At 33.4% G+C, this 22,365-nt stretch overlaps 2 protein-coding genes and 1 long non-coding RNA gene across 4 annotated transcripts; 2 read left to right on the forward strand and 1 right to left on the reverse strand.

Annotated features, from left to right (window-relative positions):
• The first annotated feature begins 344 nt into the window (after positions 1-344).
• On the forward strand, positions 345-3,672 carry LOC129871583 (protein translation factor SUI1 homolog). Its single transcript, XM_055946538.1, has 5 exons — positions 345-449; positions 2,030-2,131; positions 2,653-2,858; positions 2,948-3,001; positions 3,495-3,672. Exons 2-5 carry the CDS (start codon positions 2,095-2,097, stop codon positions 3,537-3,539), a joined length of 342 nt encoding a protein of 113 aa, XP_055802513.1. The 5' UTR covers positions 345-449; positions 2,030-2,094; the 3' UTR covers positions 3,540-3,672.
• Positions 3,673-6,277: 2,605 nt separating this feature from the next.
• LOC129871083 (uncharacterized) lies at positions 6,278-7,398 on the forward strand. Its single transcript, XR_008762183.1, has 2 exons — positions 6,278-6,357; positions 7,122-7,398. It is a non-coding gene; the product is annotated as an uncharacterized LOC129871083 (long non-coding RNA).
• Positions 7,399-13,368: 5,970 nt separating this feature from the next.
• On the reverse strand, positions 13,369-21,861 carry LOC129870510 (rab GTPase-activating protein 22-like). Of its 2 annotated transcripts, none has more exons than XM_055945322.1 (13): positions 21,639-21,861; positions 21,517-21,567; positions 19,104-19,199; positions 18,833-18,936; positions 18,059-18,228; positions 17,865-17,942; positions 17,525-17,647; positions 17,093-17,181; positions 15,736-15,841; positions 14,920-15,017; positions 14,521-14,772; positions 13,923-14,006; positions 13,369-13,704 (listed from the first exon to the last, which is right to left on the reverse strand). In XM_055945322.1, exons 1-13 carry the CDS (start codon positions 21,678-21,680, stop codon positions 13,684-13,686), a joined length of 1,314 nt encoding a protein of 437 aa, XP_055801297.1. In that variant the 5' UTR covers positions 21,681-21,861; the 3' UTR covers positions 13,369-13,683. The 2 variants fall into 2 exon arrangements, with proteins under 2 accessions (XP_055801297.1, XP_055801296.1); XM_055945321.1 differs by having other exon boundaries at positions 13,369-13,707.
• Between the last annotated feature and the right edge of the window lie 504 nt (positions 21,862-22,365).

The following is a 22,365-nucleotide window of genomic DNA, read 5'->3' on the forward strand; positions in this document are numbered from 1 at the left end:
TGAATGCCTTGAAAAAAGAAATAATTTTTAATAGTGTAAAACTATTAAAAAAAAGGATAATTTTAAAAAAATAAGATTAATTCCTTCTTGAAACCTTAACGCATCACTTGTTATAAATTTCATAAGCGTGTATTTCTTTTCTCATATTTGTGGCAAGTGAAATGATTTTACTTAAATTGGGATGAATGGAGGGGGTACTATATTTTTAACCAAAAATAAATCATTCCAATTAAGTGGGGAAGTGAACATAAAGGGGTGGGTGCACAGGAGTGTTATACTGCTCCATCAGACAGTGTATAGTAGCTCCACTTACGTATCATAATTTGCGACCGACCTAACATATATTCTATCGATCATTTCACATTGAATTGAAATCCTTATAGTCTTCTTCCTACACTTATTTTACTCTCACATTTCCAATTTCTCCATATCTTAAACCTTCAAATCAGGTAATTTCTATACTCCTTTCATTTATAACTTTTGTTTTTTTAATAGTTATCTATTTTAATGATATTTAATATTCCAGTCAATTTGTGTGCAATCTGAACTTTTGCTATGTTTGGAATTTAAGATCCATTTTAAATTTGGCTTTATTTGTTAACTACTTGTTTGTGCAAAGAAATTCAGTGATTTCTTTGATGAATTGGGAATTTCACTTTACATTTCTTCAATTTTATGATGCGTTTTTTTTTTTTGGGGTGGGTGGGTGGTGGGTGGTGGGTAATTTTCTTAGTTTGATTTGTTTCATACCTTTGATTGTTTGTCTTTGTGATGAAATATAGGTGTAAAGATGGTTTTCCGAATTTTGATCCTATTGTTTTTCTGGTGATAAACGGTTTCTTGCTGATTATTGTGTTTGGTACGTAGGCGGAAAATATTATTTTAGAAGTATTTGTGTGTAATTTAGGCCTACATTATCATATTATTTTGCTACTATTATTGTTTTTGTCTTGTAGAATTTTGCCCCTTTTGTTTTTAGGCTTTTAGCTGCTACGCTATATCTATTGCTTTTTTCTCTTAATTGGGCTGATATATTTGAATCGAGTGTATTTCGAAAATAGTCATTCTATCTCCACGAGGTAATAGTAAGGTCTGCATATACTTTATCCTCCTCACACCCCACTTGTGGAATTTCAGTGGCTATGCTGTTGTTGTTTATTTTGGGAGTTGGGGGTAGGGTGTGGGGATGAGGTGGAGTTTGTTGAAGGGTGGAGAGGAGGCAATTAATGAGGATGTCACTTATGGAGCTTGTTTTTTGTAATTCTATTGGGGAAGTCATTCAAAAAAGTTTGACCAGCCAAATATGAAAAAATTGAAAAATGTTTTCCTCTGTACCAATTACACCCCAAGTTTCAGTTTTTGTTGAATTACCCCCTTCTTCCCCCTGTTTAAGGTGGGGTGGAATGGGATGGGATGGGATGCCCTTTTGCACAAGTATACTGGAGATCCAATTTTGATTTCACTTATTCTATACCTCTTGCTATAACTCATGCAAGAAAAACAGAACTTTTAGGTACTTATTTATGAAAAAAAAGGTCTTTCTCTTTAGGTAGCACACTTTTTTTCTGTTGGAAGTTTTGGACTTTTTATATAGCATCGATTGTTCTTTTGATACTCAGTAAATTCTAATTTTGAATAAGGTAATTTTTTTTTTCTTTTACCTAGGATATATGCTGTAGTTTTTAGAACTATATAACCCTCAAATATGTATTAACAATGTAAATTTAACATATCATATGGGTAATTAAAAGGTCTTAACGGTTAATAGTTCATTAAATTTATAAAGATTCACAAGGAGAAGGATTAGAAGTGTTCATTTCAATTAATTGAATGTTAAACATGCTTAACCAAACCTGCAAGGTTTAAAATAAAAATTTATTGATATTTCAAAGACAATATAAACTGTCCCTTTGTTATGTTGATCGTGTTTTTTCTTGCATAGTTGTTTTAATGTATGGTATATCCCATGTGTTATGTTTATTATTAGATGGTTGTACTAACTGCTGAAGGGTTCTCTTTTTTTTTCTAGGTCTGAGCATTCAAGTTTGAAGAATTGTGCGTGCTCGTATCACCCTTTCGTTTCAGCCAAGTTTCATGTCTGATCTTGATCTCCAAGTTCCTAATGCTTTTGGTATGCAACTCCATTAATTTACATTTCTCTTTGGTTGAATTTGGTGTATTTCACTATGTCTTGTCATCTTTTTAATTCGACCACTTGAAAATTTTAATCTTGCAAGTAAGCACTTGCACATAAGAGGTTAACTTTATTTTGTTATGTGCAAATGAAAGTGAAAATGATGAGCTTTCTAGTTAAAAGGAGTTGTATTGGTCAAACTTATGCTTTATAATTGTAAATAGTGTATCACTTATGATCAATGAAATGGGTTGAGAACCATGAGATCTCAGGTTCAAATTCTAGCAGAGACAAAAACACTTCTGTCCTTAGCCTGGGTGGACTTAGTCTCAGTGGACAGAGTTACCTGGTACCTGCTGATGGTGAAAGGTGACAGGTATCTCGTGAAATTAGGGGAGGTGCACAAAAGTTCGTCCGGGCTCCTTGGCTATCAAAAAATATAAATAAATAAATAAATAATAATAATAATAATAATAATAATAATAATTGTAAATATTGTGGTGCTTTGCTGTCCTCAGATCCCTTTGCTGAGGCAAATGCTGAGAACTCTGGTGCGGGGACAAAAGATTATGTGCACATCCGTATACAGCAAAGGAATGGTAGGAAAAGCCTGACAACTGTGCAAGGTTTGAAGAAAGAATTCAGCTATAATAAAATTCTGAAGGATCTCAAGAAAGAGTTTTGCTGCAACGGAACTGTTGTTCAGGATCCAGAACTGGGGCAGGTTTGCTTTGAAATATTGGTCTCTATATAGTCTCAGAGAGAAAAATATGGTGAGTATGACTAACGTAAGGGTGATTTTTCTCTTTGCAGGTTATTCAACTTCAGGGTGATCAGCGGAAGAATGTTTCAACATTTCTTGTCCAGGTAATTGTTGTTCACATCAATCAGCAGCTCCTTTTATAAAATAATGTTGTTGTTGCGATCAGAGGGCAACATGGAAGAAAACATGTTATATTTGTGCCTCAGTTGGTCATGTCTGGCTTAAGATTTTATCTAGTTGTCATTGATTGCCCCCAGGCTATAGGCTATGATCTAGCTGTAAGAACTCAACGCTTGATGTGTGGATTAGGTGAACATCACGAGTTTGATTCCTGACATAGACAAAAGCCTGGTATTTTAAGTAGAGAAGGGTAAACAACCGGCTCATTATCTACCAAGTTTAGAACATTGCTCTAGTTGGCCCTAGGAATTTTTCCGGTTATCAATCCTATATAATAAGCATCCTCTCTTCTTGATCTCCTGATACGAGGGTCACTAGGATGTTCTCTAGCTTGATCGAATTTACCGTATGTTGGTAGTATTTGAATGTATTTTATATTTAAGCTGATGTCTGAATCATTGTTTTTTTTTGAAACAGGCTGGGGTAGTGAAGAAAGAACATATCAAAATTCACGGTTTCTGATTGCCATCATCCATCACCACGTAGTTACACTACTTGTTTCTGTTCAAAATAATGCTCTGCTATGAACTTGCTAATGTTGTTCTTCTGCTTGTTTGACATAAGTAATGCATTTGTTGTTGCTTTTTCTGCTAAATGGCTCCATCTTGTTTATACAAATGGTATCTCAATTAGGACGTAAAATATCTCTCCTCATCATACCTATAGTGTATGAGACAAATTCTATGTTGGAAAATTGATTTTATAGTATAGATGCATATGACCGTCTCCTCTATTCCTTGCCATTACAAACCTTTACCACAATAACAAAGCTTATTTTCCTTTCCTTCACTTTTATATCATATGAAGTGCGTCTCAAGCCCAATTCCGTGGATCTATGTTTGACATGGGTTTTTAAGAGAAATTTATTAAATATATATATAAAAAAATTGTTGGGAACCCAATAATGTAACGAAGTAGTCACACTTCTTGATCCACCGATAGTAAAGGAATCCGTTTAAGCTTAGTTGGCCTTGTATGAGCCTTTGATTCCCCATATCAGTACATATAAAGAAATTTTCTTTTTAAAATTTAAAATTATTGAAAATTTATAAAATTTAAATTCAAGATTTGCTTTTGATCGAGTGATCTTTCCAAAGAACTTTCAGGAGATTTGTGACTTTTTTCTTTTTCTTTTCAAGAGATTTTAGTTCTACGAAGATTATGGTCCCTCTCTTGAGGAGGGTTGTTAAAATAATGTTTTTTTTTAATTTGTTTTTAAAAAATATATTTTTCCTTGTTTGATAAGTTTTTCGGACCCATTTGGTCTTGGATATTGCAAACACTTTTTGAAAATAGGAATTGACAAAATTTGTTTGACCATAAAATTTATGAAGTTTTAATTTATTTATTTTTTTGGCAAAACCCCCGAAATCTCAAAATTTATAAGGAAAAAAAATGGTTTGGGGCCCAAGTATACTTAATAAGTTTTTTTAAAATTTTAAAATTTTAGTTAACGTATTATTTAGTTTATTATAAAAATGATAATTTTGTGTCAAACTTATTGGTATTTTTAATAGTTTTTAGAACTTATGGGTATAAACCATGTTTTATATATTTTTTTTAAAAGTGAAATATGTTTTTCAAAAACCATGATCAATGTTGAAACTTCAATCTAAATTTCACATAAATTTGATTTTTCAAAAATATTTAAAAATCTATGATCAAATGCTAGCTTCATTTCAAATTTCCACCTAATAATTTAATTTCACAAGATTATAAGACATTTTAGAAACTGCTCACTTATGTACATCTTGCGTAGGGGTGGGCATAAAATACCGAAAACCGAATTACCGAACCGAACCGATTATTTCGGTATTTCGGTATTCGGTATTCGGTATTTCGGTTCGATATTCGGTACTTAAATGTTAAATTTCGGTATTTCGGTTTTGGTTTCGGTATTTTATAATTTTCCCATTCGGTATTCGGTATTTACCGAATACCAAATTTATTTCTATTGGCAATTGGGCCTCCTGTAATTATTTCTGTTGGGCCCATTCGTATAATTTAACTATATCTAACATACCCTAAGTCCAAGCCCAATTATGTAACATACCCTAAGTCCCTAACAACCCATTAGCCCAATTAACCTATCCATTTCAGTATTAAATATTATCTCTATACTGCCCAACCCTAATCTTCACTCTTCACTCATCACTCTTCACTTCTAAGTTCTAACTTCTGAGTTCACCACCGCCTCAGACCTCAGTCTTCACGCTGCCTTCAGCCCTTTAGCTTCACGCCGCCTTCAGCCCTTCACGCCACCATCAGCTTCCCGTTCTCCATCAAATATCAAATCTTTTGGAAAAAATTGTACGGAATTAGTGAAATAGAAGTTCTAGGTAAGAGATTCATGTTGATTGATGTCTCTTATTATCCTGAAAATCTGAAGTGAGTGGAACTGTAGACAAGAACTGTATGGAGGGTTCGACATACAGCTGAGGCAATATGTTTAGTCTGTCTTAGCAACATACATTAGAAGTTGGTATCAGATTTTTGTGTCCATTCTTCACAAAGTTAATTTCTTTTTTTTGTTCGACTTCTTTGTGTTTTCAGAGTATAAAGTTCATATTTATTTCTCTCTTGTCAATGGTAAGGAGGAGGAAATTACAATATGCAAGAGTCAGCAAATGATTCTGTGAGCTTCAATATTTATGCTAATGTATTCTGACTTACCTACTCTCCAAGTTTTTGTTTCCCTTTTTTTTCTTCCATTTTTCGATTAATTTGTTTTCTAGAACTCAAATTGGGGATGCTGTTCAATTCCTCTTACCTAGTTAACCATGTTTGTACACATTTACAAAACTTAAAATCATTCATTTTTAACCGTGTTTTGTAGGTGTTTGCCCATTGTTCTTCTTCTAATGTTTTTTTTTAACTGCTGACTTGCTGTTCTGAGTTCTCTGTCTACTTACTTGGGTCCTTTCTTGATTTGTTTTTTTTTCTAATATCTTTCGATGTTTAGATGGAAGATGAAACAAGTCGACAACCAATGTTAAGTTATAGGTTTTCAAGAGAGGTTTAAGCTCCTTTGCTTTTACATTGTCTTTTTTGATAGATGAGTCAAAAAAATCACGAGTGTATTTATGCCAAATGTGTTCGTTTAGTTTCTTTACTATTACCTATATGTGATTTTTCCATTTTTCCATTTTATAAGATGTTCTTTTGAAATTTCAAGGATTCATTGCAGACACTTGGTTCATCACTTCGGCTTGCTATTGATTCAAAGTGCTGAGTTCTCTTATTGCTGGAAACAATTGTGTCGGAAATGATATATTGCAATGTAAATCTAACATCATTCTCCTACCTTGCATTTCTCTGTTAATTTTCTTGAAGTAATTAAGATGTTACTCCTTTTGGTATTATAGTTAGTCACTGAGAAAACTTAACAGCTTCATTGGCTTCTGTCACTCTTTATGCCTAATCTGGTTAATGCTCTTTCCAAACCCCAACAATGACAAGTTTCATGTTACTGTTGTTTTGTGAAGGCCTATTAGGTGGCCAGTATTTCGATTATGAATACGAGACCAGTGTTTATACTTATACTTATATATGAGTTTTTTTGTTAGTCGATCAGTTTAATATGCGTGTGGAAAAGTTGAAGCTAAGGACTGGTTGATTTATCTTGTCTTTAGTTCTTATTAGATCTATAAGTGTCGAGTACCAAGTTTTGGGTTGCTTTGAAGCAGCTGTTGTTTTTATACTATGGCATCCATGTCATTAATTGCTAGAAATCGACGTAGAAAACTGATTACACATCATCTTAATCTGCTGATATTTGGGATTATGATATTTATTAGCTTGTGTTTGTTTAATGGTTACTTCTTGTTTGCTGCTTGATATGGTTGGAAGAGTGTGTTAATTTTCTGACTGATTGCGACATTGGAGTTTCCCCTTACCTTTAACTGTTACAACAATGCATTTTCTTACATGTAGGCTGTCGCGATGAGTAGTTGATATATCAGGAGTATTTATTAGCTTGTGTTTGTTTAATGGATACTTCTTGTTTGCTGCTTGATTTTTTTTCCTTATCTCTTCTATGTTTAGATGGAGGATGAAACAAGTCGAACAACCAATGTCGCACCTCTGGCTCTTACTGAGTCTCTTGATTGACTAGAGGGTTCCCTTTTTTCCTTAACAGTTTCTGGCTTTCTGCAATGCTTGGATTTTCATCATTGGGGTTATATATGTCTTTGAAGTTGGGAGATTTTGAATAAGCCATAATGTACATATTTTTTACAATTAGTTTGAAACTCAGTTGTATTCGATCCATTGTTTAGTTTGTTATTAAAAATCTTCACATCTCTTATTATTGCTATTGTGAATATGATCTACTAACATATTCCGTGTGGACTTTCACTTCAATATGGTATTACCGAATACCGTACCGAACCGAAGTTTGATTTACCGATTACCGAATTACCAAACCAAAGTTTGGAAGTTCGGTATTTGATATATACTTTGAATTATCGATTACCGAATTATCAAACTCGAACTTTAAAAATACCGAACCGAATACCGAACGCTCAGCCCTAATCTTGCGGAGTGCAGTGAGGCAGCCAGCTCACACTTCTGTCAATGTGTTGTATGGAAATTGCATTTTACATTAATAGTGTCTAGGGCTGAGCGTTCGGTATTCGGTTCGGTATTTTCAAAGTTCGAGTTTGATAATTCGGTAATCGGTAATTCAAAGTATATACCAAATATCGAACTTCCAAACTTCAGTTCGATAATTCGGTAATCGGTAAATCAAACTTCGGTTCGGTACGGTATTCGGTAATACCATATTAAAGTAAAAGTCCACACGGAATATGTTAGTAGATCATATTCATAATAGCAATAATAAGAGATGTGAAGATTTTTAATAACAAACTAAACAATGGATCGAATACAACTGAGTTTCAAACTAATTGTAAAAAATATGTACATTATGGCTTATTCAAAATCTCCCAACTTCAAAGACATATATAACCCCAATGATGAAAATCCAAGCATTGCAGAAAGCCAGAAACTGTTAAGGAAAAAAGGGAACCCTCTAGTCAATCAAGAGACTCAGTAAGAGCCAGAGGTGCGACATTGGTTGTTCGACTTGTTTCATCCTCCATCTAAACATAGAAGAGATAAGGAAAAAAAATCAAGCAGCAAACAAGAAGTATCCATTAAACAAACACAAGCTAATAAATACTCCTGATATATCAACTACTCATCGCGACAGCCTACATGTAAGAAAATGCATTGTTGTAACAGTTAAAGGTAAGGGGAAACTCCAATGTCGCAATCAGTCAGAAAATTAACACACTCTTCCAACCATATCAAGCAGCAAACAAGAAGTAACCATTAAACAAACACAAGCTAATAAATATCATAATCCCAAATATCAGCAGATTAAGATGATGTGTAATCAGTTTTCTACGTCGATTTCTAGCAATTAATGACATGGATGCCATAGTATAAAAACAACAGCTGCTTCAAAGCAACCCAAAACTTGGTACTCGACACTTATAGATCTAATAAGAACTAAAGACAAGATAAATCAACCAGTCCTTAGCTTCAACTTTTCCACACGCATATTAAACTGATCGACTAACAGAAAAACTCATATATAAGTATAAGTATAAACACTGGTCTCGTATTCATAATCGAAATACTGGCCACCTAATAGGCCTTCACAAAACAACAGTAACATGAAACTTGTCATTGTTGGGGTTTGGAAAGAGCATTAACCAGATTAAGCATAAAGAGTGACAGAAGCCAATGAGGCTGTTAAGTTTTCTCAGTGACTGACTATAATACCACAAGGAGTAACATCTTAATTACTTCAAGAAAATTAACAGAGAAATGCAAGGTAGGAGAATGATGTTAGATTTACATTGCAATATATCATTTCCGACACAATTTTTTTCAGCAATAAGAGAACTCAGCACTTTGAATCAATAGCAAGCCGAAGTGATGAACCAAGTGTCTGCAATGAATCCTTGAAATTTCAAAAGAACATCTTATAAAATGGAAAAATGGAAAAATCACATATAGGTAATAGTAAAGAAACTAAACGAACACATTTGGCATAAGTACACTCGCGATTTTTTTGACTCATCTATCAAAAAAGACAATGTAAAAGCAAAGGAGCTTAAACCTCTCTTGGAAACCTATAACTTAACATTGGTTGTCGACTTGTTTCATCTTCCATCTAAACATCGAAAGATATTAGAAAAAAAAACAAATCAAGAAAGGACCCAAGTAAGTAGACACAGAACTCAGAACAGCAAGTCAGTAGTTAAAAAAAACATTAGAAGAAGAACAATGGGCAAACACCTACAAAACACGGTTAAAAATGAATGATTTTAAGTTTTGTAAATGTGTACAAACATGGTTAACTAGGTAAGAGGAATTGAACAGCATCCCCAATTTGAGTTCTAGAAAACAAATTAATCGAAAAATGGAAGAAAAAAAAGGGAAACAAAAACTTGGAGAGTAGGTAAGTCAGAATACATTAGCATAAATATTGAAGCTCACAGAATCATTTGCTGACTCTTGCATATTGTAATTTCCTCCTCCTTACCATTGACAAGAAAGAAATAAATATGAACTTTATACTCTGAAAACACAAAGAAGTCGAACAAAAAAAAAGAAATTAACTTTGTGAAGAATGGACACAAAAATCTGATACCAACTTCTAATGTATGTTGCTAAGACAGACTAAACATGTTGCCTCAGCTGTATGTCGAACCCTCCATACAGTTCTTGTCTACAGTTCCACTCACTTCAGATTTTCAGATTTTCAGGATAATAAAAGACATCAATCAACATGAATCTCTTACCTAGAACTTCTATTTCACTAATTCCATATAAATTTTTCCAAAAAATTTGATATTTGATGGAGAACGGGAAGCTGATGGTGGCGTGAAGGGCTGAAGGCGGCGTGAAGCTAAAGGGCTGAAGGCAGCGTGAAGACTGAGGTCTGAGGCTGTGGTGAACTCAGAAGTTAGAACTTAGAAGTGAAGAGTGATGAGTGAAGAGTGAAGAGTGAAGATTAGGGTTGGGCAGTATAGAGATAATATTTAATACTGAAATGGATAGGTTAATTGGGCTAATGGGCTGTTAGGGACTTAGGGTATGTTACATAATTGGGCTTGGACTTAGGGTATGTTAGATATAGTTAAATTATACGAATGGGCCCAACAGAAATAATTATAGGAGGCCCAATTGCCAATAGAAATAAATTTGTTATTCGGTAAATACCGAATACCGAATGGAAAAATTATAAAATACCAAAATCGAAACTGAAATACCGAAATTTAACATTTAGGTACCGAATACCGAAGCGAAATACCGAATACCGAATACCGAAATACCGAAATAATCGGTTCGGTTCGGTAATTCGGTTTTCGGTATTTTATGCCCACCCCTAATAGTGTCTCTCTACCACCTTTCTAGTAGATATTTGAAATATATATTGCTTCTTCGCCTATTGGTGAATCAGATCTTCTTTTATTTCCGGCATCAGTTCTCCCTTTAATACCAACGGTAGATAGGAACCGAACACATCTTATTTTTTTGAAAAAATTATTTAATTACACATCTTTTTTTTAATTATATTTTCCTATTTTCCCTATTGTTTCAAAAAATATTAAAAATCCCTTCTTTTGCTCTCACTTTCTCCTTTTCCGGATAAATCAATTCAAAATACCATAATCATAATTTTTCTTCCTTTTTTCATGCCACAAATCTCTCCACAGTTACATCCATTAATCTATTTTTTAATTTCAAATCTTTTCTCTTTCCAATTAATGATTTTAAGTTATTCAAGAGGTAGGTCTCTTTCCATCACTTCAACTTTTTAATTTTTTTTTTAGTTTTTTCATCTTTAAAAATTACTGATACATATGGATGAAGGTCGATTTTTGTTATTAATCTTTTTTGATACATATAAGTTCAAATTTTTAATGTATCTAATTATTTTTGTTTATTAAATTAATGTATAATGCCTTCGTTTCAATATTATGATACATTATATTTGAATTGTGTTTTTGTATCATGATACATTACTATTTATGTATCTTGTTTGAATTGTTAAGTACTGTATTTCTACTAGATACATTAAATTGGTAATTATTACCCATAAGATGTTACATTTGAAATAGATACATTACCTTTGGTAGTCGCTATGTATCAGATACATTTATTATAAATTCAAATTTATGTATCATGTCCAGAACTTATAGGTATCAGAAAAAGATTAACAAAAAAAATTCAACTAGTTGTTCTATCAATGTTGTGTCATATACATAACTATGAATATTATACAAACTGATATTGTTATAAAAATATTAGTGTTTATATATCAACAATTATATTTGATAATGTCTACAGATATATAACCTTCTAGTTGAATAATTTAGGTGTATGTATTTGATAGTAAAAAAAAACGAAATTTGTAATAACTATTAACGTGATATATACTAATTTGTATTTTAATAAATTAAGATTATGAATCAAAACTAATATTTGAGCACAATACATTGTGTATGATAAAAATGTAATGTATCATAATATTAAAACGAAGGCATTATACATTAATTTAAGAAAGAAAAATAACTAGATACAAAAAAAATCTGAACCTATATGTATCACAAAAAGATGAACAATAAAAAATCAAAAAAAATCAACAATCTGATTTGTTGAAAGCAAAAAAACGTGATGACGAAATCCTTCTACACTTTCTTATTTGCTCTGTATCAACTCCCATAGCTTTATTCACTTTCAATAATGGCACCATCCATGAATCTCGCCTCAAAGTCCTTGCCGAAGCCACCAGAAACTCGATCTTTTCCCCTCCTTTTTTGGGCCTTTTTTTCGCAGTTGATTTTTTCTTCAACTAATTGAGTAATCACAATACTAAAAGATAGAGCATATGTATCAGATATTTGTAGATGAAAAAGCTAAAAAAAATAATTAAAAATTGGTAACTGATGACTAGAAAGAAAAAAATGGAAGAAGAAGAAGAAGAAAATTTGTTACGATTTAGAATAGATTGGAGAGAAGAAAATTTGAAATTTGAATTGTTTGAGGTTCCTAAAATTTTGAGAGAGATTGATATTAATTTGTTTTGCGTGATTTGCGGAACTGACATTTAATTTTACCTTCTGTTTCCTTTTTAAGCTCAACAAACAAGTTCTATAATGTATCAACATTTATGTATCCGGATGAGACAAATTTGAAGGGGTTTTTATAAATTAATAAATGGAGGGATAAAAAAAATATAATTTACTCCTTACATTATGTGATTTCTAAAAATTATAGTATTTTCTTTTCTAGAGCTGTTAAAATAAGCCCAAATACAGGTAATTCGTTCAATTCATTCAAAATTTTATGGGCTGGGCTTAAAATATATTAAATTGGATCAATCTCAACTCATTCGAGTCTTAACCCATTTTAATATGATCTTTAATTGAACCCAATTTAATCTCCACTTCAACCCGTTTTAAACTATTTATATGCATTGATGCAGTGTATGTTCTCATATTGAATAATGTTTGGTGACTTTCCACTTCATAATCAAGAAGTTATCTTGTTATTTTTTTGAGTTGAAATTCAAATTATTGTTACAAAATGTAAATAACAATATGTTAAAATTCTTGAGATTAAGAGGGTCAAATTGGACGGGTCATGTGACCCAATTTGATTTTTAGCCTATTTGAGTCCAGTCCATTTTAGCCCAAAGTAAATTTGGACGGATCATGACCCAAACCGATTTCTAATTCAACCCACTTTAATCTCTCCAATTTCAACGGAACCCGCCTATTTGACAACCCTATTCATTCCATTTCCACCATCCCACAACCTGTACCATCTACCTTTACCTCTTATAGTATTTGTGTAGATTATATACAAATATTTTTAGGATAATATATTTTAGTTGCATACCGAATGCAAGAAATCAGTAAAAATCCACTTATTTTACTAAAAATATTTTCCTTCGTACCAAACACACTTGATGATAATATGTTTTTAGTTTCTTGTCCATCCTCTGACATAGACACCAATGCAAATGCCTCAAATAACATCTCTTGTTTTCAAGAATCAACTAACTTATAGTTTACTTCTTGCAAGTTGAATTTCAAGAACTCATTCACATGGAATTTTAACTTACGGTTTTCTATTTTGCCACATAATTTCCTTAAATCTCTCTTTATCTGCCTCTCTTGATTTTTGTCTACACCATTCTGTCTATATATCTTAGTAATCAATATCAAATAACATCAAAAGTCACAACAAAGATGAAACATCAATGAGATTATCATCCAGATAAACTTCTTCCTTGATGGAAAATAAAAAAATGCTATAGTACAACCTTTGGAAGAGTGTCCTTGTATACATAGTACATTATGCTTGGAAAAAATACACGACAATCCTAAGATATTACGTCTTAGCACATCACAATTACAGTATCAAAAGCAGCTAATGTTCCTCGACATGGCCAAAAAATATGAATATATATAGATTCTTGTCATATCTTGTCATACCTTCTTGGCCAGCAATGTGATGATATTACCGTAAAGTTCACTGAGAATAATGTTACATGAACTCCATAGTACTCGCCTCTGTTCGACTACCTATTAGTGTTGGCTGCCTGCTGTAACCAATAGCAGTATTTAAAAATGAAATTAGTCTTTCTTCCAAAATAATCTTGCAAATAATGCTACCTTTTTTCGTGAGATACTAGTACTTCAAGAACGACAGATTCTCATGTACAATTTCCTATGATATCATGTTTTTGCTTTCACAGTACTTGTAATGTTGCAATAAAGTTGGACGCATTTTCATTTATCCGTCAATAGGAAAGGTTACCTTCTTAAGATACTTCTTTTGAAGTTTCATAGCGCTACTGCAAGCCTTTCTGGCATCCAAGTTTCCAGTAATGTTATTCAGGATCTGAAAATAATAAGCAAATGATACATAATGGACAAGAAATGGATTTACTTAGGAATGAGGTAAAACTTACAAACAATCGAGAAACACAACCTACATAATTCCATTTGCATTTCTATTATATATATCCATAATTTGTAAGAGTCATTTAAATTATACACTTTTCACTGACTTCTAATCATTTCAACAGAAGATAACACTTAGAATATCCACTGTATGATGTGCTTATTAACTAACTTGTTTCACCATGGACTAAGATAAAACCCTATCAGAGATTAGGGAAAGGGAATCCACGAGTTGGAGACCAAATACAACGACAACAACATACCCAGTGAAGTCCAACAGGTGGGTCTGGGGAGGGTAAAGTGTATGCAGACCTTACTCCTACCTTGTGGAGGTTAGAAAGACTGTTTCCGAAAGACCCTCGGCTCAAGTAACACATATCAAAGCAGATTCAAAAGGAGAAGACAGAAGTAATGAAGACATAGAACCTAATTTATGTATTTGTCAAACCAACCTTAACAACCTCGTCCAGTCCTCTAGCTTCTGTTAACTTGGCACTCTTGTCCTTCAGGACGCTGGCTACTAGGAAAACAGAAATTGGTAGGGGAGCTACTGCATCTTTACCTCCACTTCTCATGTTCTCTCTCTCATATTTCCCATACTGGCGTATTGATTTCACTTTTGCTCGTCCAGAATTTTCAGCAGTCAAGTCAGGGTCTTCATACATAAAAAATAACTCTGGATCATATTCCAGAGACCACATCATCTGTTGGCAAACAGGGATAAACCAGGCAAAGAGAAAATTTAGAGAATCCGAACATCATGGTGAAATCATAAACTTAGAGAGAAGGGAAATTTGCTAGTGGCTTCACAGCTTCAGATCAGGAAAACATTATTAGGAGGTGAATCTTACCTCCCAAAGATATAACGAATCAGCAAAAGAAAATTCTCGACGGAACAAAACCATGAGCATTCGAAAAGCAAACACGTAATTTCCTCCACCTAATGTTTCTGTGGGCCAAGATCACAAGGAAATTCAATGATATTTTTCACAAAATGAAGCAAAAATAATAGAGAATCACAGAATACTTTGAAAATTAAAAAAATTGTACTAGAAGATTAATTCTCAAGCAATTAAATATATGAGAGGATATCACTGAGAGACAATTCACATAAGGACATCAAAGTGGCTGAAAAACTTGTTCCTTTATCAAAGTCTGAATGCAGATATGAGACACATGCAAGTTTCTTAGTGAAATTGGGTTTTACTATAAAGCATTGTGAAGATATATTGAAGAGTGAATTGAGTTATTTCAGGCATGCCTTAAAAGATTTGGAGATACATTCACAATCGCTGGTCCTGATTTTGTCTCGGTGACTGAAGCAATGTGAAAAACAATTGATGGCAAAAGTTACAGAGCTGTATATAAACCAGAACATTCTAACATAATAGGTTAACAGCGAACGTGAAGGACTCTTTAACTTCCAATGTTATTCTCGTTTTGAGTCTTTCGACAGTTCAACTTCACACAAACAAGAAAATGTGTTATCCATTAGTTGTGAAAGAATTACTAGGACATATGGTATGGTGCATCATTAACTCCCTTGACTTATTTGTTACTCCACCAGTATGACAAAAGTTTGCATCAATATGAAGAGTTGTAGATGAAAAGAGAAGTAAAATTCGATAGTGTACTCGGTATTTAAGTACAAAGTAGAGAGGTGGTACCTAAGTGCTGGTGAAGTTTGGGATCGATAACTTGAGTTATTGATGCTAGATTACTTAGCTGCGCCTCAACTCCAACAGAATTCCCAGTAGCTCTGAAATTTTTTCTCTTTACATTGCACAGAACACTTAGTATTAGCCCACAGTAATTACAACAATAAATAATATATGTTAACACCGGCAACTGAAAATGTAGCCTATAAATGTATATCTTTTTTTGATAATGGAAAAAAAATGTATATCTATAAGCACAGAAATTAAGGAATGAAGTTTCTGCAACCCGTGTAATATCACAGCTAGCAAATTTGTCGCACAAGAAACTTACTAGCTCATCAGTGTTTCTCAGATATATTATCATGAGTAATATTGTGGTATGGTAAGATATTCTCCTTATATTTATGATTGTTTCTGCCCTCTATTAGTATGAGTAGTATTCTGATCTCATAAGAAACTTCATCTCAAATACAAAGAATGAAGGATTTGCCCTGATTGCAGGTACGATTGCCGATGGAACTACCAGAATCTAAGGAATTGCAAGGCTAGATATCAAAAGGATCAATGAATACAAATTCATGTTTCTCTCAACTTTGTGGAATAATGTTGCCCGAACTCTTCAAAAATGTTGACAGGTGTCGGATCCTTCAAAAGTAGTGCATTTTTGGAGGATCTGACACGGCTACGAAATCATTTTTGGAGAGTCCGGGCAACATTGTTGTGGATAAGATTAAAGCTTGATGGAATTTCAAACCGCAATGAAAAGAAACTGCCTTAATGAAAAAGCAATCACGGAAGATTGGAATTTCAAAAGTAGTGCATTTTGAAAGGATCCGACATGGGTGCAACATCATTTTTGGAGAGTCCACACAACATAGCTCTAGTTGGTACATCCTATTATGATGGAAGACCTTCAATAAACTCTCATGGAAAACATGCCCGCAACCATTTTTATATTTCTTTGGGAAAAAAATACTGCACAAAACCATTTTCATGGCATGCATTTGGACAGTCTGCGAAAATGAAATGTCCTTTTTTTATTTACATCCAGATATATACCGGAGTTCAAGTTGAGGTTACCAAAAGATTTCTGTTATGAAATGATGCGGGCATTCATGAAAATTCAGGAAAATACCATCATTAGAGCTATGGTCTCGAGCTCTTCAAAATTATCAATGGGTGCGCGTCGGATTCTCCAAAAGTAGTGTATTTTTGAAGAATCCGACACGAGTGCAGCAACATTTTTGAAGAGTCCGAGCAACATAGCATCATACTAGTAAAATAATATTAGGATAGCACATAGTAGTTCAAAAGTACAATTCACACAATTAGGGCATAAACAGGCAGTCCGAGTAAAGTTATGTACCAGTTTCTTCATCATACGTTCGAAGCACCAAAATGCATCTGCTTCATCATCAAGTAGAATAATCATGGGAGAACAAAGATCACTCATTCCTATTCAGCATTGTCAAATGTTAAAATAGTTTCAGCACAAGCTAGAAGCAATAAATAAGTGATAAGCTTGTGATCATGTAAAAGGAAATACTTGGACTGGAAGGGAAATTTAGGGAGTGTACACAGATTTGAGCAATAGGAACTAATCGTCAACTTAAGCATAGTGCATTGTAGTAAGTCAAAAACGAGATAATAGTAGACACTACAACATTCAAACTAGTATCACAAACACGAGTTCTTAGTCTACTTCAGACCATAACTGACTGTGGTAAAGCAATTACGGGATCACAAAGAAGCCAAAGTTCTGGAAGCATTATCTTAAGTAGATACTATAATAGCTCACCTTGACAATAACTAACTTCTTTGTCAAACCAAGCATAAACAGCCAAAATATCCCAAAGCTTTGATAGATGTTCTTGTTTCTCATAAAAGACAAGTGTCCGGTCAGTACGAATCACATCCAACCCTAGCATTAATACAAACAAGGATGAAAAGATGTAACATACAAATAAAGATATTCAATGTGACGATAAAGAAAATGGAAATGATTGCCAAATTAATAAGAGAAATCTGTAGTGCATCCCAAACCAATACTTGACTTGCCAAAACCAAAAAATAGATGAATGCATTACATAGATTGGCATGACAAGAAACAAATGCATGCATCTGTATACAAAACCAACCTATCTGGTGTAATGAGAGTTTCCACTGGATAACTTTTTTGTCATGCTCCTTCACCATTTCAAATCCATCAGACAGACCTGTAATTGCACGATGTCGAAAAAAAATTGTCACTGTATACAACATCCAAGAACCCTTCCAACAGAAAGGAAAAGAGAAATCGAACTACTTTGGGACTGAACATATTAAGAATTACCAACTTGACCAACTGAAGTTGGTTCTTTTGCCGCATTCAACTCTTGAAGAACTATAGGATCTAGAATAGGGTCACCATCTTCAGTGATTACAGGTGCAGAAATAAACCGACCACTTCCAATCAAGGGAAACATCACGCGACATTCTTCTTTCAATGCAGCATACTGTACCCTGAATGCATACAAGAAATGTGTGTTGAAATGTGATTTTGACATGGATCAGGTATTGATATATACTGTTGAATGGAAAACTACTATCGAATTTCACATGAGAAGATATTTGTCTATTGCCGAATCACAGATACAAAAGCCGCAAAAGGTAAATCTTCAGGTATGAAGCTTTGGAAACCACTGAGCTTAAAAATCCCATGCAAGATTAAGTAAAAGGTCTTCCAGGATGCAACATTTAAAGCATTAAAGGCGAGATAGCAATGTACATATTTCACGACGATAAGAACGATACATATTACTATTAGCTATACAAATATGGGTTTAAGTTTCAACATCTAACAGTAAATTAGCATCTATTTACAGGGTTTAATCATCTGGACAAAATCATGGGTTAAATTAATGATGTCACTATTCCATATGGAGAGGTTTGTAAAACCTAGATCTCGCAAGCAGCTGGAAACAAACATGTTTGAGTCACCTCCAACAATAACTTCTACTGTAATTCTACTCGAGTAACTAACTTACGATGATGAAGCACACAGTTTGAAAAAATTTAATTGCTGTCTGGATATATTTATACTTGCTTAATAAAGAAAGTAAAATACCTCCGACGTTGTCGTAATTGCTCTCGTTCCTCAAATGTGCTCTTTGAATCATAACAACCAAGTAAGAACTCCCAAACTTCACCTCTAATTGATGGATGAATTCCCTAAAAGCCACGAATACTCAATACTTAACATTCTGTTACACTGATGAACTTACCAGAAATAGTTATAAAGACTAGGATTAGTCCCACAAGAAAAAGCATAGAAAATATTCCTGAATCATATGGCACATAAACCAAAAGTAACTTTCGAATCATGAAGCTAACCTTACCCCACGACAAATTCGACTAAGTATTTTGCCTATGTCAAGATAACCTTCTGGGGTAAATGAAGCATGCCATCTTCTTGAACTTAGAGTTTTCCCAACCTGAATAAGTAAATTTTTAGATAATAAATATGAGGCAAAACATTAGAAATGAAGGGTGACAAAGATTCAATTCAATCCATCAATCAATCACACATCAATCCCAAACCAAGTTGAGGTCATTATATGAATCCCCTTCCTTTACGGTCTATTCCTGCTCATTCATTCCAGAGTAAATCAGGAGTTACCTAAAACTAGAGGTTCTTCAAATCTCACAATTATCTTTACATTTACATACAAGTTTCTAACAAGATTAAAAAGTTGCAAATGCCAAACCTTATGTAAGTGTAACAACAGCTAAGATGGTTAGATATTTAGGAGTCTCTATGTACATGGGGTTAGAGGTTTATAGATATGCTGGATCTTGGTGCATATCAATGAATCTTTTACTTACCAAAGAAATCACAACTACTTGGTATCACTAATATAGATCCTTTACGCTCATTTTGTTTTATTCTTATTTAAGTCCTCACTGATTCCAAGTAACTGTATGTATTTTAAGAATATAATTTTAGGTCTATTCCGACCCCTTCTTGTACCTTCAAGCATCAGTGTTGCATCGATACATCAATACAATTTGAAGTCTTAATGGGATGATCAAACCATCTCAGGTGACCTTCTCTAATTATAATCTTATTTAATGTTGTATAACAACATATCCAACAATTTATAGTAATTAAAATATCAATACAATTTTTAACCAATCTTATAAAATCGATAATGCATCAGACTGACCCACATTTTATGAATTAATACCAGTTTGTTCTGGTGGTAAACAGATATAACAATTCTTTTCATACAACTATAAATGAAGCAGGCTTTGGATATTGAGCCGCAAAATCTCGCTGATGTAAGGACCATTAAATTAGGATAAGCAACAAAAGAGATGGCTTATTTATCTAGAGCTGGAAGCATTCCAGTCGAAACGATGCTTTGATAATAGCTCAACTGATCACTAGGATAGATTGCCTTTGAACATAGAGGAAAATCAGCAAAAACAGCTCTAAAATGAAAGTGGATATTAGATAAACTATGTTTGGTGTATATTTTAGTTTTTCAGTTCATTTAAGAATACTACTTAAAATGGTAACAAATTCTTCTTTTATTCTGTTGTTATATTTCTTGTCATCCCCCTTCGTAATATTTCCTTATCTGCATTATTCCATGTTCACACAGGATTTTGGGAAGGGGGCCAAAGGCTAAATTTACCCTTGCCCCTGAAGTTTATAAGATAAAATTTCAGTTTGCCCCGAAATGCTTAAGTTATGACTTATGAGCAGTCTGGAAATTAATCAGTCTACACCATTTAAGTAGACTGAAAACACCCATTGTTGTAACGGGAGAAATTCTAGACTAGTTCCCACCACCTAAATTGGCTAGCTAAGATGAGCTTAAATGGAGTGACATGGACAGTGCGGATAAATATAGCCAACTCTAACTTGCTTGGGATTGAGTCGTAATAGTTGTTGTTAGTCCACACCTGTATAGTACAACCAAAATAATTGAGAAGAGCCAAATATTCTTTGACAAGATTAAAGGAACTAACAGACATGATGTTTGCCTAGCAGGGAGCAGCTTCGGAAACATGAACATCAAAACTCAACTTCCTAGACAACTTCCTTCCATGTAACTTTTAGGAATTAACGTTGGACATGTTGGTGAGTTTATATCAGGTCCAATACTTTCTAAGAGTTGGAATTAAGGTAAAGACATGTTGATAAGTTTATATTAGGTCCAATACTTTCTAAGAGTCCTTTTAATCCCGGCAGAGATTCGTATGTTGGTAAAAAATGCAGAAACTTCCTCTAGTGTTAGAAAACTTAAATTAAATATTGGAATAAAACAACTTCAGATGCAGATATGGATAGTGAGGATTCCTATAGCCGATCCACTTAGCTGTGGTTGAGGCTTTGATGTTGACAAAAATGGATGGTAAGGACTCATAAAAAGCAACTGATTATTCAATCAAATCTTTCTATCTCCAAACATGAGATAATCAAAAGCCTAAAAATGCAACTCCAATTCAAAGTACAGTTAGCTTTGCAATCTAAATTATTGTTCCAAATATTTGCATCTCTTATAATCTCAAAAGCATAAAAAAAAATAAAAAATTCAAGCCTTCCCCGTGACAAACCAAAACAAACTATAGGGTACATAATCAAAGGCGGATGCAACTTTACTTCATCTGAACCCAATACTTTTGACGCGGAACATAAACATATATATAAAAATCTACTAAAATTACAACAAATATAACTTAAGAAGTATAATTGGTTGAACTCATCTGACTAATAATATGTGTCAAGAAAATACCAATTACCTTGATTCTAAACTTGGTTTCAGGAACATCATCGGCACACTCAGGACGTACCTGTTGGTGAGTATGAGTTGAAAATAAAATAAATAAAAACAAACAAATAAATAAATACGCAGACATAATACCTGATAGAATGAATCAGCAGAAGCTCCATGGTTCCTCCACATGCTTCAAATGTCTTTAAGAGTTTTTGCTGCCTTGAAAACTCCTCAACAATCAACAATTCAACACCAACAACCTTGATCAACAAGGGGGGACCCACCTACATCATACCTTTTTATGCTTAGCTGGTTGGGGTTTTAACAGAGAGAGAGAGAAAAGAAAAAGTTGTTTATTTTTTTAAAAAATTAATTTTGTTTTTTGTTGTTTTTATGTTTCAGAGTAGAGGGCGCAGGTGGGGACGATGGGAAAGTGGGACAGGGTCATTTGGAAATGGTCAACTTGTATTTGGTCTGAAATCAAACGTGGGTTTTGGGTCAACTCAAAGGGAAGAATTTTCTTATTTGATTTTTCAAGAAATTTCACTAGCTTGTCCTAATTTGATTTTTGATCTTATTAAATTTGTTTGAATTATTTTAACTTGATATAGAATTTAAGAAAATAAAGAATAAATTTTAGATTTTGTAATCATAAATTAAAGATATGTTAAATGTATTAAAATATGTGATTTTAAACATATCATGTGAAAAATAGAAATTAAAAAATTTCTCAAAAAAAAAGAGTCATTTTTTATATGAACTAAAAAAAATATATCAAATAAATTAAAATGGAGGGAGTAGTAAATATACGTATCCGCTAAAATTTATGTTCCTCCTACTTCCTTTTCCTTCTTCTTTCATTGGTTCGAAAGCT

Source organism: Solanum dulcamara, chromosome 10 (genome assembly GCF_947179165.1).
Source record: "Solanum dulcamara chromosome 10, daSolDulc1.2, whole genome shotgun sequence".
Taxonomy (NCBI): Eukaryota; Viridiplantae; Streptophyta; class Magnoliopsida; order Solanales; family Solanaceae; genus Solanum; species Solanum dulcamara.

Coding starts and splice junctions, on each gene's coding strand:
- LOC129871583 (XM_055946538.1), top strand. CDS start 2,095: ATGTCTGATCTTGATCTCCAAGTTCCTAATGCTTTTG. Junction 2,859..2,947: donor AGGATCCAGAACTGGGGCAG/GTTTGCTTTGAA, acceptor TTCTCTTTGCAG/GTTATTCAACTTCAGGGTGA. Junction 3,002..3,494: donor TTTCAACATTTCTTGTCCAG/GTAATTGTTGTT, acceptor TTTTTGAAACAG/GCTGGGGTAGTGAAGAAAGA.
- LOC129870510 (XM_055945321.1), bottom strand. CDS start 21,680: ATGTGGAGGAACCATGGAGCTTCTGCTGATTCATTCTATCAG. Junction 18,937..19,103: donor TTAGTCGAATTTGTCGTGGG/GTAAGGTTAGCT, acceptor CGTGGCTTTTAG/GGAATTCATCCATCAATTAG. Junction 14,007..14,520: donor GACTGGACGAGGTTGTTAAG/GTTGGTTTGACA, acceptor TATTATTTTCAG/ATCCTGAATAACATTACTGG.